Source organism: Vicugna pacos, chromosome 10, assembly GCF_048564905.1.
Source record: "Vicugna pacos chromosome 10, VicPac4, whole genome shotgun sequence".
Lineage (NCBI taxonomy): Eukaryota > Metazoa > Chordata > Mammalia > Artiodactyla > Camelidae > Vicugna > Vicugna pacos.
In genome coordinates this window covers 39,257,166-39,273,326 of record NC_132996.1, presented here as the reverse complement: position 1 = coordinate 39,273,326, position 16,161 = coordinate 39,257,166, and the positions used below count along the sequence as shown (strand labels likewise).

Here is a 16,161-nt window from a genome sequence, read left to right as displayed (position 1 = left end):
TTCCCTCCCAAGTGTAGCGAGCACATCAGGGTAGCCTGCAACCAACCCTGGGAAGCTGTGAGAATCCGTTTGTGACTCAGCTGTGCTCTGGTTTCTTTACATTGATGGATTCACTCGCCTCTTATTTATTGAGCACCTACTGTGTGCCAGATTCTGGGCACAGCAGTAGGGATGCAAAGATGGTGAGGATATAGCTGCTGCTGCCAAGGAAGGGAAAGGGAGATCAGTGCCACTGTTGAGCACAGAGGAGCAGTGAACTCTAAGGTCATGGAGAGAAGGCTCATGGACACGTGGTATCTGGGCCTTGAGGGACTAGTATAGTTTCATCAGATGGAAGAGGCAGGGGTGGGAGAGGAAGGTGTTCCAAGCAGGGGTATCAGTGTGGTCAAAGGTGTGCTGACGTGAGAGGGCGTGGGGCTGGTGCATGGAGCAGTGGGTGTGTGGGGCGTGCTGGGGAAGTGGGCTGGGCTGAGGACGGACACCCGGTATGCCAGGCCCAAGAGATAAAAATTTAAGCCTGAAGGCTGTAGAAGAAATGTGCTGGTGATACAGGATGAGGGATGGGGAGAGAGAGGCTGCAGGAAGGGAGACTGGTCAGGAGCCCCTTACAGTGCCTGGGAGGAGGAGGCTGGGCAGACATGGCTCAGTTGACTTCTGCTGTTTGCCTCTCAGGATCCTAGACACATGCACAGTTCTGCCCGGCCCACTTACCCTGGGCAATGAGTTGAGAGTGGGGGCTGTATATTGAGGGTCCCCCCTCTGTTACTTGCAGGAGCTCCATGCCTCAGACTCTGAGCCCCAGGTCTGCAGGTGGGGATGCACTTGCAAAGTGAACCAAGAGCAAAATAGCATTTGCCCCTCCAGCCCCTCCTGCGGGTCTGCCTGTCTGCAGCCAGCGGCGAGGAAGTTGCCGGGCTGTGCCAAGGTTTTCCATCTATACCAGGGGCAAGACCTAGTGACCAGGCAGCCAGAAAGAGTTCCAGGAGGTACAAGCCGAGGAGTTGGGGAATTAGGAAGTGCACGGCGGAGAATGCTCTGGGGAGACTCGTTTGTTTACTCCTTTGTTGAAAAAAATGAGCGATATTGCTGAGCAAGTAGGAGCAAAAGTTCTGGAGGCAGGCTGGCCGGGTTCAGTTCTGTGCTTTGGGAAATTCTGTGACCTTTCTGTACCAGTTTTCCCTTTTACCCATGGGGTTAATGTGAGGCTTAACCTGGCACATAGTGAGTGCCCTATAAATATTATAAATATTATTCTTTGACAATGTACTTCTATGTCAGGAACAAAATTCCCCTAATGCTCTTTAATTCTACTCCAGCCTGTCTCCCAGGAGAGACTGTAGTGAGCTCTCTGGGGACAGAGATGGTATCTTATTTGTCTCTCTGTATCCACAATGCCTTTGCTAAATGAATTCATTTGCTAAATGAATGAACCAGGAACAACTTGTGCCCTTTGGGAGACTGCCCTTAAGTGCGTCTTTACATGTCTCTCTTTCCCCCATGCCTTTGCCCAAGCTTTTACCCTCACCCAGAACTCCACCACCCAACTTCCGCACCCACATTTGGAATGCGCAGATCCTAGCAGTGCACACCTCACACCGTATGGTGATTATCTGCTGTGAGTCTGTCTCCCCCATGACACTGGAGACATGTCCTTGGAGACAGGGCTGGAGGGTTATTCCATGCTGTGCCCCGGGTGCCCTGTGCAGGATGTGTGTGTTGTGAACTACTCAGTGTAAGCTACAAAGGAGAAAACCTGATCCCTGCCCTCAGGGAGCCCACTACTCCTGGGGGACAGAGGCGTACAGGCAGAGCCCTAGGGTTAGGTCCTGCACTGCAGGTGGGAGAATTACCACGGCAGCCCTGAGCAGATCCAGCGTGCCCACCACCCGGTTCCCAGTCTCAGGGAGAACCATGTGGCTCCCAAACATTCACTTTAATAATAGTTGCCTGCCCCTGCCTGGCTCTCCACTTCGATGCACTGTCAATTTGGGAATTTGCAAACTCTTTCCTTAATCTTTTTTTTTTAAAAAACAAAACAAAACATTATTTTATTGAGCTATAGTCATTTTACAATGTTGTGTCAAATTCTGGTGTACAGCACAATTTTTCAGTTATACATGAAGATACATATATTCATTGTCACTTTTTTTTTTGCTGTGAGCTACCACAAGATCTTGTATATATTTCCCTGTGCTTCTTCTTAATCTTTATGTGGAAAACATTTTGATACACAGTCAACATTAGCAGATATACTCAAGTGAAATTCTTTCCCTGGAAATAAAGAATAAAGTCATTAACGTCCAGTAGAATGATTTTAAACGTCCCCAGGGAGCCAGCAAGAAGCAGGGATCAGAGGAAAGCATTGGGGTGGGAGGAAGAGCCCACCTCCCTGTGAGGAACTGCCCATTGGCCTCGCCGGAGCTCCCCACTGCCCCTGCCACCCGCTGAGGCTTCCACAGATGAACTATTTATTTCTTCTGTCTGGGCCCTGCTTGTTCTGAGCCTGCCTCAGAACATTGTTGCCTTGTGGTGGTGGGTGTGAAAGCCGCCTCCTGAGACCTCTGATTCCCCAGGGGTGAAAAATAGGCTCCTCTCAGGACTTCCCCGTGGTCTCATCTACCTTTGGGGTGTTGGGGTCAGGGGCTCAGGGGCACCCCAGGTTTCCTGGAGGAGGCAGATGTAATAAAATGGTGGGCAGACAGAAGGGGCACTGCATGGATATCACAAGCCAACGGCATCAATTGCGAAGGGCACTGTAGGTGAAAGGTAACATTTCAGGGCAGCAGCAAGCCTCTGTGGGGCAGGATGAATGGACCAGGGAGACCAATAAGTCCTAACTTCCCCTTCCAACCTCAGTTTCCACCTCTTTCCTTTATTTTATTGTTAGGATCTTAAATGAGTGTTGAGGCGGTTGGATTCCCCCTCTGCCTGCACTTTTGAGGCCAAGCACTGAGCTGAAAGGGTGATCTCCCCACCCCCTATTCACAAACCCCACCCACGTCCTTCCCTCCAACCAGCTCAGAGCTGCATTGGTAAAATATTCTTCCAGTGTCACTGTGAGCTTCCTGCCATTCCCCCAGTTTTAGAGATAAGGAAACAGGCTCCCCTAAGTAAAGGGACTTGCCTAAGCTTTCACAACCAGTGGGTAGAGAAGCCCCTTGGATACAAACTTTAAAGCCCATATTCTTTCCACTTCTCTACACTGCCCACCCTCATGCTGTCTCCTCCTCCAACCTAGAACTCCCTCCATCCACCTCCACCGTCTGTCTCAATCCTTCCCCCTTCAAGGTTCAATTCCCCTGTAACTTCTATGAGTCCTTCCTCGCGTTCTCAGATTTCTTCCTCCTCCAAACTCCTTGTGAAAATTACATTCTTCTCTGATTCTAAAACAATGCGCAGTAAATTAGAAAAGATACACAAGTATAAATAAAAAGACAAAAAACACCTAATATCCCACCACCCAGAAGTTCCCAGTCTTTGGGCATTAGCATATGTGTTTGTGGGTACTTTTCCCCAAAACTTCTATACTTTCTTGCTCCTACTCTTCTTCTGGTCCTTATAACTTTCTGACTTCTGTACCTGTCTGATTCGCTCTGCCAGACTGTGAGGCTCTTGAGGGCAGGCTCTGTGCCTTGAGATTCAGGTCGGTGTGCACGCAGACACCCAGCTCATACTGAAAGGAAGGAGGTGGGTCAGAAACTGGGAGATTGTCCTTTCAGCTCAGTGCTTGGTCCCAAAAGTGCAGGCAGAGGAGGAGCACTCATATAAAGGGCCCAGGAATCGATGAGAGGAAGTGTGTGCCCTACATACTGTTCTTTACTTTTCAGATTAAAACATACATGCACAATGTCTTGAGGAGGCTCATTCTAGGGAGGCCGGAACTATACTGGAAAGAGGAGAGCATGAACCTGGATTCATACCCCAGCTTCTCTTCTTCCTAGCTCTGTACCCTTGGGCAGATTGTGCAAACTCTGAGCCTCAGTTTTTCAGTAAAATGGGGATACTAACACCACCTTATAGGGTTGTTGTGAGGATGAAATGGTGGCTACAAGCAACTTCACACAGTGCCTGGCATGAGGACTACCTGCTTTGAGTGCTAGTCCCCCTCCCTTCCTTCTTCCCAAATGATTAATATGTCTATTCTAGATCTGTTATGTGCTAAGCACTGCGGGGGCTGAAGAAGATGCTCTTCCTGCCTTAAAATCCCACTGGAGATAAAAGACTTACCCAGGAGCTGATTAGAGAGGAAGTTAGTCAATTATAAGGGCTAATTGAGCAGCCCAGATAATGATGCAAACTGAGTTAGGGTGAAGGGAGCACATTGTGTGCTGGGATCCTCAGGGAGGCCACAGATGCACTTACCTCTAGACTAATAACAGCCTTTGCAACTCTGGAAGCAGTCAAGGCAGAAGACTGCAGAGATACGCTTATCTGAGCTGTGACGGCAGAGTTGAAATCTGTAGGCTTAGGTTTTTTATCTGTCTCAAGTTACCAGCTTATCCATCATTTACAGCAATCTGATGGTTAGGGAACACAAGGTTAGGTTGAGTTGAGAGAATGAAATTAAACTACAAAGATCAAAGAACAGGTTCACAGGGGACTGGGGATTATAGACCATCAGGGTCTCTATTCAGTTTTGCCTCCCAGCAGAGGACAGGAGAAAATTTCATCAGAGTTCTTTCCATCCATCTTTTTGTCCATCCTGGTTTTCCAGGCAAGAAGGCATTTATCAAAGCTATGGGCTGAGTAATCACAGTGAAGCAAATGTGGCATAGTCATTAAGAAAGCTTTGGAATCAGACAGATCTATTTTCTCTGCTAATTGATGGCTGTGTGACTTTGGGCAAGTTATTTAGCCTCTCTGAGCCTCACTTTCCTTGTCTATAAAGTGAGGCCAATCAAAATGAACCTTCATATGGTTGTTCTGGGCTTTAAAATAGATACTATTGCAGTGCTTATCACAGTCCTGATAAAAGTTAGATAAATGTTAGCAGGTTTTAGTATTTTTAAAGTGAGACCTGTATGAAAATAGAAGATTGTTTTCCCCTAAGTGTGCATGTCAGAAGTACACATTTCATTGACAGGAGACTGCTTCTGGAAGGTTGAGAGGTGGCCTGGGACAGGAGAAAGTGGCAAAGTTGGCACCAAAAATTTGGGTCACCTCACTTAGTATTTTTTGAAAAATTTTTTACTATAATCTGCAATGTGAAATGCATTTTGCATTTAGTTCACTACATTTATGCATTAATAGGTCAGAGAAAAATATTCACACACGAAAAATATTCACACTCAAAAAATATACATCTTGACCACATGCAGTGCACACTGGTATTTTCTACTGTTTCTTTTCTTTTCTTTTTCTAAGTGCAGTTGCAATTTACTTATTTCAGACCCAATTGTTGGGTCCCAAGCCACAGTTTGAAAATGCAGTATAATGTGATTATGACCTTGGGAAGGGCACTTTCCCTCTCTGAGCTTCAGTTTTCCCAACTATAAATCAATCTTGATGCCTCACCAGCCTCACCACAGCTCCGAGTCGAGCCAGGAGCACTGACAAAGCCCTTGCTGTTTGGACCGTGCCCATTCAGGTGCTGTGGGAGGGACAGCCCTCAGGAAGCCAGCTGGGGACACTGGGGATGGTGGGCAGGGTGGAGATTGGGGGGCTTGCTTCTCCCCAAAGGCCAGTGTGGTGGAGAGAAAGGCAATGGAGTGAGAAGTAACCCGTATTGTTTTTTCCCATTTGTGCCCCAGCAGCCTTCCTGACAGCGAGACGGGAGAGGACCCCAGGTACAGCCTTGGAACTGGGTTGGAAGTGGGCCCCAGTAAAGGGGGGCATCCGGGCATGGGGCAGGGGTCGGGGCATGGAAAGGAGTACTGAGCATGGATTCCAGGGTGTATAGCCCCTTGCCGAGACCTTATAACAAGTAAGGCATACATTCTCAATGAGCAAAATCTGATTCTTTGGGAGAGAAAAAACTTAGACATTATAACGCTTTGTGGCCCTCCAAAGGCCATAGTAATAAATAGATATACAGTAGACCTGTGACATTAAAATTTCATGGCGGACAGAGTCGGAAAGTAGATCAGTGGTTGCTACAGGTGGTGGGAAGGGAGGAAGGGACTGGCTGCTAATGGATACGGGGTTTCTTTTAAGGGAGATGAAAATGTCCTGGAATTAGATAGTAGAGATGGTTGCACAACCTTGTGAATATAACTTTTAAAAACACTGAACTGGAAAAGAAATGTGGTGAGAAGAGGAAAACTAGAAAAAAAAATGTCTAAAATGGCCTTAGTGGGTGATCATGAAAGAGAAGTTGAGAAAGATAGTTGTAAGGAGAGGAGGTGGGTATCCCCCAGGCCAGACAGAAAATTCAGTCCTGTTGCTGTGTTCCGTGTGCTTTATGTTCTGGTTGTCTAAAACATCCAAGTGAAATAGAGTAATGACGCTAAGGCCCTCAAAACCCTCCCTAATCCCACCTCTCCCATGAACATCTGAAACACACTGAAGGTGGTGGGAAGTCAGGACTGGGAAGGTCGCCTCAACCCTGTAAATACGTTTAAGCTTCTGGCCTTCACTCCCCAGCACCACACAGGTTTCACTTGCCCATATTTTCCCTGCCCTTTCTTCCACCTTGTCGCCAAGTGCCAGGGTGTGATGACAAGCCCAGCCTCTATAGCCATGGTGACCATAGTTCTGGAGCCAAAAATCAGACCTCCTGGTATGTGACAAGTATGAATTTGTGGATGACATCACAACAACAGGACAGAATATTTGGCACTGGAGCAGGCCCCGTGGACACTGCAGCTGACCGTACCTCTCAGCAGATCCCCCGGGCTTCTGCCAGGGCCACATGGGGCTGCAGATCACGCCTGGAGCCCTTCTGGGCTCTCTAGGTACCACTCCCAGTACCACAGGCTGAAGGTTCCAACCCCAAAACTGCAGGCAGCCGCGGCCGCCTGCCCAGCCTGGCCTGGCTGTGGTCAGCACGCCCCCGGCCCCCGCTGGTCGTGCACTGGGTCAGCTTGAGACCTCCGCCTGTGCATCTTATCGCTGATGCAGAGGCTGGCTCTGAGGAGCCACGTTTTGGGCCTCATACTCCTCTGACTGGGAAGCCGCCCCACCATGAGGCTACGCCAGTGGTGCCTGCCCTCCCCCCACCTTCTCCCTTGTAACATAACTGGGTCCCCAGAGGCCCTCCTCACATATCACCCCCAGCATGTATTCAGGAAGTGGAGGCTCCCCCAGGATGACATGCAGCAGTTGTGGCTGCAGACTTGGTCACAGGGACTGTAAAGTCACTCACGCTGGATTTGAGGGAAGTTTAAAATGTCTGTAGAGAACTCAGTCTACTCATATGAACCTGAAGGTGCGTCTTTCCTCCCCTGCTGCAGCCCAGAGCGGGAGACGGCGGCTGACACGGACATCAGGTACTGGGTCCTGGGAGCACCACCCTCCAGGGCACCCCCTCAGAGGGGATTTCAGGCTGAGGGAGCCACGGAGCTTTGGAAGGCAGCCCCCAGGTCCAGCCCAGCTGCAGAGGAGGCCAGGGAGGGCTCTGTGCTTCAGGGGGTGGCTTGGAGGCCGCCACTGCTTCCATGCAGCACGCTGCTCCTCCCTTCACAGCAGATCGTCTTTATGTGATAGTCATTTTTTCCTTTTCTTTCGGGTTTTTTTTTTTCTTGGTCTTTAAAAACCACATCACACTACATGTGGTTTCTTTGGAATCATTTTTTCTTTTTTTAGGAGTTCCTTTTGGAGAGTTACCTGCTAACATTGAAGTTGAGTGGTTTGAGGGCTGCGCTAGGAAGGAGGAAATCAGGGTCCCAGTGTTTACTTAGTTTGGTCAGGCTCTGGGTAGAGACTTAGGAAGGGGAACAGACAGCAGGGGTGGGGCAGGGAGGGTGCCCAGCAGAGAAGGGTGCTGAGCAGGGAGGGGAGGAGGTCCCATATCCCCCAGTCAGCTAAGACTCAGCAGCCAAGCCTGTCTCAGGCCCTGTCTCAGGCCCTCAGGGAAGGAGAGGCTACCAGGGGCCACACGAAGCAGGTATCTGCCAACTACACCTCATCATCTCAGCGCTGCCCCACCCCTTTGTCCCAGTTTAAGCCATCAGCTTGACATCTGCCTCTGACAATGAGCTCCTGAGAATGCTTCCCCTACTCCTGTTCTGCTTTTTCCAGGAAGAGAGGTCCTGTGGCCTATGCATCTCAGAAACCGTGGCTGCTAAATGCCACAGTGGAGGAGAACATCACCTTTGAGAGTCCATTCAACAAACAAAGGTAAAAGCCTCTTGGAGGGAGGCAGGTCGGGGGAGGGGAGAAATTGGTCTTGGGCAGCATTAGCTACCCGCCCCAGCCCCCAAGCCTAGCCAACTGCCTGCCCCTCCATCCACCTCCCACACCCAGTCCTCCTGCTCTCCAGCCCTCGTATCCGGATCCCAGCCTGTTCCATATGGTCCATCTGGAAATGGTCCAGATGTGCCTGGACATCAGGACAGTCCAACTCCTGTGGTTGAGAGGGCAAGGAGCCGGGTTTGGGGGTTGGTGTGCAGGAGCCCTGCTGCTTTCTCTTGAGGCTGGCAGGAAGGCTCCCCAGCTTTGCACGAGTCTCCATTCTTGTGATTCCCTACCCCCAGCTCCGTAGCAGGTGCACAAAGCACTTTCCAGTGATAATGACCATTAAGCTAACTCAGAACATGCCAAGTTCTTGGTGAGGTGCCTTGGTTGATACTGAAGATGGAGCTCTTTCCAGATGCTCTTTGTGTGCATGGTTTCCTCTCATGCTCACATCAATCCCAGGAAGCAGGTGCTGTCATTATCCCCATTTCACAGATGAGGAAACCAAGGCTCACAAAGGTTAGGTAACTTGCCCAAGGCCAGTAAGCAACAGAAATGGGTTTCAAATCCAAGGCTACCTAATACACAAGTGCACATCACCAAGACACTCTGATGCCTCCATGCACCCTGGCTGGCACCTGCCCACGCTGAGAGCTGACCAGGGAAGTAGAGGAGGAGCAGGCTGGGCAAATATTTGACCAGCCATCATCATTCTTGCCTAAATCAACCAGCAGTGATTTTCGCTGGCAGTGCCCCAAGCATGGGCTCTGGCTGTCGCTCTTCCTACCTCACAGGAGCCCTGGGCCCTCTCTTGTCACTTATGTGGTATGTTTGCTCCCATTCAATTTCATCCTTCAAATATTTAACTTGCTCTAAGATGGTGTGAGGTGCTGCCCTCAGCTCTTTTGAAGTGCACGTGGTGTTTGCTTGCACCCATCAGGAGGCCCATTAAAACCATTTCTCATCCTGGGCACAGCTGCCCAGAGGGTAATGACCCTCTGCAAATGCTCAGGCCCACCTCTGGCCAGGCTGATCAGCTATGTCCCCACCCTGCCCCACTGCAGGTACAAGATGGTCATCGAAGCCTGTTCCCTTCAGCCAGACATTGACATCCTGCCCCATGGAGACCAAACCCAGATTGGGGAACGGGTTAGTAGCAGCCTCCAGGGTGTTTTCTCAAAGCTGAGGCCCTGCTTCTCACCCATCACCATTACCACACCCTGAGATCCTTCTCAGGGAGAGCAGGTAACTGAGAAATGAGAGGAGGGAAGGCTAAAGAGCTGCCTACAGTGGGATTAAAATGATCTCCTTGAGTGCTGGGCTGAGGACTGTCCTTGACCAGTTTTCAGTCTTGGTTGGTGCAGAGGTCAGCTTAGCACTTTCCCAGGCTAGAGATGACTTGACATCCCCATTCATGCCCCGAGAATGCACGGAGAGTTCCCCCGGCACTGTGCTGGGCTCAGGGTTGTTCTTCCTGTTCCCTCTCCAGGTGGGGCCCCTCCTCCATCAGCTTAGACAAATTTAGGATTCTCCTAGGGCTGTCCTCCTTGTGTATGATTTGTGTCCCCCGTTCGTCTGTCCTGGTTTTCACTGCTCAGATGGTCCCTAGCACCTCCAATGATGACTTTTCAAAGACTTAGGGATTGAATGGATTCAGTAAACATGTACAAGTTCCTTCTCTCTGCAAGGGGAGGAGGGGGCAAAGAGGTGGATAGAGCCAGGCCTCCCTCCCAAAGAGCTGGCAGTTGAGTAGGGGCCAAGACAGTCTGTCCTGAGGGGCTATGAAGACATGACCTTTCCTCCCTTTGGTTACAGGGCATCAATCTGTCTGGTGGTCAGCGCCAGCGAATCAGCGTGGCCCGAGCCCTCTACCAGCACACCAACGTCGTTTTCTTGGTGAGTGTACCAGCCAGTACCTCCCTTAGGGCCTTGTCTCTGGCTGCCTCCCTGGCTCGTTGCTTACACAGACAGACAGACAGACACACACACACACACACACATACACACACACACACACCATCATCCAACAACCTCCCTCTCCAGGAGCAAACCTCTCCCCTGGAGGTACTACCTACTCATTTTACTGAAGAAGAAACAGAGGCAAGGATGGTGCAAATAACTGCTTTGGACTTCACACTGAGTTCTGCAGTAGTTACAGGCTGCCTCCCTGTAGGACAGCCCCAATCTAATAACACTGATTTAGCCCAACTGTAAGAATCGCAAATACATGGAATGTGTGCTGCCACTTCTGATCTCATGCCCAGAGCAGACATTGCTAATTGATCACAGCATTCTTTCCCCTGGAAACTTAACTTGGCCTCAGAATCCTTCTCAACACAGTACTCCAGGTAACCACTAGCCATCAAATCGAACATGAGATAAAACTTATTAGCTATCCCTGCTCTACTTCATGCCAGGTTCTGGGTGAGGTGCCTTGGTTGATACTGAAGAATTGTAAGACCCAGCCTTTGGCTTCAAAGGTTTAGAGTCTGATTAATGAGACAGAGCTCACCCACACTCAAGAGCCACAGCCCAGTTAAAAGCCAAACTGTGTGACACAGACTATGAGGGTCCTTGTCCAGGAAGATAACTGAGGGCTAGAGTAATCAGGGAGGACTTCCTAGAGGAGGGCCTTGAAGAGTGAGTCAGTTAGACAGAAGGAAAGAGGGAGGCCATTTGGACAGAGACTTAGAAGGAACCTCGGGTCTCTGATGCTAGCTTTATTCTCCACCTGTCCCAAACCAACACACATAAACACTCCCTGTCAACACACTGCATAAAGTTCATAGTCTTTGTTACCATCTGACACATGCACAGCACTTTGCAAAGTACTAGCTCATTCATGACCCCATGTGAGCTTTAAACAACCTTTTTAGAGAGAAGTAAAGTGGATATCTTAGTTTATCTCAGCAAACTTTTAAGCTCCTACTCTGTACCAGACACAGGGGTTCTCAGTTCTTGGAGGCCTCACAGTCAGAAGGGGACAAATGATTCTCAGAACTGACTCTGTGCAGGGTATCACTGGAACAGAGAGGAAGGAGGCTAGACATGGGTGTCAGGAGAGGACACAGGAAGCACTAGTGCTTAGGTGAAGCGCTGAAGGATGAGTGATAGTTCACAAGACAGACAAAAGGCAGATCAGCCCTCCAGGCAGAGGGAACAGCTTGGGCAAAGGCTTGGAATAGCAAGTTCCCTGGAAACTGGGAGCTTGGACAAGATGGATGAGAAGTGAGGCTAGAAAGGAAGATGGAGCAGGTTGTAAAGGGCCTGGATTAGAGTGCTAAGGAATTCAGACTTCATAGACTATGGGGAGTCAATGGAGGTTCAAGAGTCAGGAAGTACTTGTGATTAGATCTGTTTGAGAGTGATAACTGATAGTCCCATTTTGAGATGAGGCAACTGAGGCCCAGAGAGGTTAGGTGCATAGTCGAAGCCTGCATGGCTAACTGGTGTCAGTCCCTTAATCGGAACTGGTCTAACTCTGGTGGTTTTTACACTCACTGTTACCCTCTCTTCCCACACTTGTCCCTACCTTCTCCCTTCTACCTAGGATGACCCTTTCTCAGCTCTGGATGTGCATCTGAGTGACCACCTGATGCAGGCCGGGATCCTTGAGCTGCTCCGAGATGATAAAAGGACAGTGGTCCTAGTGACCCACAAGCTACAGTACCTGCCACATGCAGACTGGGTGAGGGGCCACAAGGGCGTCGAGCTGTGGAGGGCTGTGGTGGGAGAGGCAGTCGGACACCTTCAAAGGAGTCAATCAGTTGTCTCAGTAGCACTTGTTAAGGGCCACAAAGCAGGAGAGATCAACACTGGACGGCTTCATGCAGGCTGGGTGGATCGGGGAGAGCTGCATAGCCCAAGGGTTTACTATCACCTAGACCTGCAGACGTTCCCTATCCTGACCTGGGGCCCCTGTGGGTGCACACAGGCTGGCACCAAACAGTCTCAGAAAGAAGCAGACACTTAGTTCCTGCCTCTGTTTCCTGCCCAGTTTGATGACTCATCCCCCGGCCTTGGGGACTGCCCATTTGGATGGGAGAGTCACCTTCCTGCCCACTGGTGAGTCAGATTCAGGTCAGGATCAAATGGAAAATATGGAAACAAACAACAGCACTAGTAATAGAAACTTCAGTAGTATCAGTAGAATGCAATTCTGTGAAACCCCATGTGAACAAACTTCCCTACTCTTCAACATGTAAATAATAGTTACTTTTCAACTAAACGGGAAGCATTTAATTTTAAAGATGGAAATCATGTGACTTTTGAAATCTGGGTCTTGCCTGACTCATAAATTTGCCTCTGAAGATTGAGGCCCTCCCTGAGCTTCAGGCCTGTGCTAAACGGCCCTGCTAATTCCTCCCAAATAAATCTTCCTTCTACATGTGGTAAGATCCCCTCTCCTCCATGAAAAAGAAAAAAAACTTCAGATTAAAAAAAATCTATTAAAGCAGGTGCAGGTTTGTGCCTGACTTTCTGTGGTGACTCTGGCAAGACAATTCAATTTGGACAATCCTTAGTCCAAAGAAGGCAGACACAAGGGTGCCTTGTTCCTTGAGGTATCAGTGAACAAGGACTCCTGAGCATCCAGCCCTAAACCCCAGCATGGGGTGGGGGAGAGTGAGAGGAACAGGGGTGGGTTTCCAAATTAGTGGCAAGTCTAAGTGAGTATGAAACACTGACTGTTTCAAATAAAAGAAGTTTCATTGATATCAAAGAGGTGCTGCCACATATACATAGACCAGCAGGTGCTTTGCCAAACACTGCTGGAACCTATCAGACCTGCCATGAGGAGGAGCTACGGGTAATGTGCTATTAGCCCATTAAGTGTATGAAAACAGCTGCCACTGCTGGAGGCCTTGGGGATTAGCAGACAGCTTGACCAGGACGCACTCATTTGTTCTGCAAGCCCTCCCATCAACCACGGGGCAACCACTGAGAATTACCCCCCAGGGGTACCAGACTTTAAATCCTGGAGTGTGCTGGTGAGGGTAGTTTATCACTACCAGCTCACTTCAGGGGGCCAGCTGGAGGCCGTTTGTGGTAGGGGAGGGATGTGTGCACTGTGTACATCCATCTCAGACCCCTCGATCAAGTGGGCATTTGACCTCCACTCCCCTCCTAAGGCAGCCCCCCGCCGGGTTTGCTTCTGCCTTTACAGATCATCGCTATGAAGGATGGCACCATCCAGAGAGAGGGCACACTCAAGGACTTTCAGAGGTCTGAGTGCCAGCTCTTTGAGCACTGGAAGACCCTCATGAACAGACAGGACCAAGAGCTGGAGAAGGTGGGTATATCCTGGGGGCCAGGTGGCCACCCCCTGAAGGGACATTTCTGCTCAAACCTGAACTCATAAAGGCCTTCCTGGCTTCATTGGCCCCAAGAAGCCCCCCTACAAAGGACAGATGTGGTAGTTGGGCCTGAACTTGCTCCTGCCAGAGGAGAGCCAGTACCTGTGCTGGCTGCTCAAGGGAGAGTCAGGTGGATGCCTTCCCCATATCCTGAGATGGTCAAATACCATTTAGTTACAGAGTTCAGATAATCAACTCAAATTGGCTAAGCAAAGAAGAAAGGGGGAGTTAAGGGTTTATTGGCCCATAAAGCCAGAAAGTCCAGTGATGCCATAGCTTTAGGTGGCGCTGGATCCAAGTAGTCAAACAATGTCATCAGGAATCTGTTTCTCCCTATCCCTTGGCTCTGCTTCCCTCACATTGGCTTCATTCTCATGGGAGCTGTGAGGGCCATTGGCAATCTCAGACTTCCATTCTCCCTGGTCAACAACTCTGCCAGAAAGAGAGTGCCTCTTTCACAATAGTTTAGCAAAAGTCCCAGGGCTAACTCTTATTGGTCCAATTTGGTCACGTGCCCACCTCTGAACAAATCATTGTGGTCAAGGATGTGGACTGTGAGGACTGACGCATCCTGGGAGCCAGCCCACCTGAAACACAGAGACTAAGAATAACGGAGAGGTAGTCTTCACAGGGATACTGGGGTTCTAGTAGCTGATGAGGAGGAAGGAGTAAATTCTGGCAGGCAAACGTGTCCATCTGGACCGTCCCCCAGGCAGGGGCAACCTGGAAACCGACACAGGTCATTACCAAGGGTGGTTGCCTCCTACCCTCCCTTTTCCCCACTGCACGCCCCAAGGGCATTGGCCAGGCCCCATCTGTCTTTCAGGAGACTGTCATGGAGAGAAAAACCACAGACCCACCCCAGGGCCTGCCCCGGGCCATGTCCTCGAGAGATGGCCTCCTACAGGATGAGGAAGAGGAGGAAGGTACGGACAGTGGGACTGGGAGTGAAATCATGGCCTGAGGTCTGATCAACCATGAGGAGACTAAGGTTTGGGGCTCTGGGAGTGGTGAGATAGTATGCCACTGATGAGATCCCTTCCCCTCCATGTGCCTCAGTATTCCCATCTGTAAGTGGGGATGACACAGCTTCTGATTTCCCCCTTGGAGGGATGTGCAATGTGAAGCCACAGGGGCGTTTTGTGTTCTGCAGAGGAGGCGGCCGAGAGTGAGGAGGAGGATAACCTGTCGTCGGTGCTACACCAGCGCGCCAAGATCCCGTGGCGGGCCTGCGCCAAGTACCTGTCCTCCGCCGGCATCCTGCTCCTCTCGCTGCTGGTCTTCTCCCAGCTTCTCAAGCACATGGTCTTGGTGGCCATCGACTACTGGCTGGCCAAGTGGACCGACAGCGTCCTGACCCTGAGCCCCACGGCCAGGAACTGCTCCCTCAGCCAGGTGTGGCCCACAGCCCCAGGGAAGGGGCAGGAGAGGCGGGGAGGGAGAGGGCTGAGCATGGACCATCCCCAACCCGGGACCCCTCCTCCTTCTCTGCCTGGCCCAGGAGTGCTCCCTCGACCAGACTGTCTACGCCATGGTGTTCACAGTGCTCTGCAGCCTGGGCATCGTGCTGTGCCTCGTCACGTCCATCACAGTAGAGTGGACGGGGCTGAAGGTGGCCAAGAGGTTGCACCGCAGCCTGCTGAACCAGATCATCCTGGCTCCCATGAGGTACCCTCCCATGGGGTACCCCTCCCACAGCTCCCATGAGCTGTGCTGGGCTGTGGGCAAGTCACTGTTCTCTGGGCCTCAGGTCTTCCACCTATAAAATGGGAAAATACAATCTCTGTCACAGGCTGCTAAGGGTGACTCAAGGAGACGATGTGGGTAAAAGTACCCTCCTCAGTGCAGAAAGCAGAAGGAAATGGGCATTTACTCAGCCAGACACAGTGCTAGGAATTTTATATGGTTAGCTCGTATAATTGTCACAACAGCCCTTCAAAGTGAGTGTCTGCAGGGGAAATGTTAGTTTCCCCTCTCTAGGCAGGTACCACCCACCCTTCAACTCTCACCTCCCTCAGCCATTCTGTGGGTTCTCACCCCAGGGACATGGGTAACTGTTCTAATCTTCTATCAAGAGATGGGTAGAACTCCCAAAGGCCGCTTGGTGTGAAAAAAATTTACAGCTGTCACTGCCCAATTTGCTGGCCAACTCAGTTTACAAACACAGCAGTCAGACAGGTTATCTGTCCCCTCGTCAAGGCCAGACCTCACCATCTGACTTCACTCCTTACTTTTCAGCCTCATGAGCGCTCTGTGGCCCACCAACACAGTCCCCACATTTATTCACCCTCTCTGTGTCCCAGATCTGTAGTTCTGAAATTCTCAGGTTGGGGTTGGGCAGGTTCTGGGTCACTGCCAGAGTGCTGACAGCCAGAGTGGCTTTGCAGGGTCAGCCAGCCGACAGGCTGCCCCAGGGCCCTGTTCCCCCTAGGAGGGTTGTCCTTCCGGAGGGAACTCTGTGTCCCCAGGAGGA

At 50.5% G+C, this 16,161-nt stretch overlaps 1 protein-coding gene across 8 annotated transcripts in view; it reads left to right on the top strand.

Annotated features, from left to right (window-relative positions):
• The window catches only part of ABCC8 (ATP binding cassette subfamily C member 8), a 72,942-nt gene that overhangs the window by 44,516 nt on the left and 12,265 nt on the right, over positions 1-16,161 (top strand). For 6 of the 8 annotated variants that reach the window (XM_031681124.2, XM_072969624.1, XM_072969629.1 and 3 more), the window contains 10 exons: positions 5,751-5,786; positions 7,392-7,427; positions 8,179-8,277; positions 9,399-9,483; positions 10,150-10,230; positions 11,885-12,022; positions 13,499-13,624; positions 14,515-14,614; positions 14,842-15,083; positions 15,190-15,356. In XM_031681124.2, coding sequence (XP_031536984.1) covers positions 5,751-5,786; positions 7,392-7,427; positions 8,179-8,277; positions 9,399-9,483; positions 10,150-10,230; positions 11,885-12,022; positions 13,499-13,624; positions 14,515-14,614; positions 14,842-15,083; positions 15,190-15,356 — 1,110 coding nt within the window. The remainder of the gene's footprint in view (positions 1-5,750; positions 5,787-7,391; positions 7,428-8,178; positions 8,278-9,398; positions 9,484-10,149; positions 10,231-11,884; positions 12,023-13,498; positions 13,625-14,514; positions 14,615-14,841; positions 15,084-15,189; positions 15,357-16,161) is intronic. The other 2 variants (XM_072969623.1, XM_072969625.1) reach the window with 1 other exon arrangement.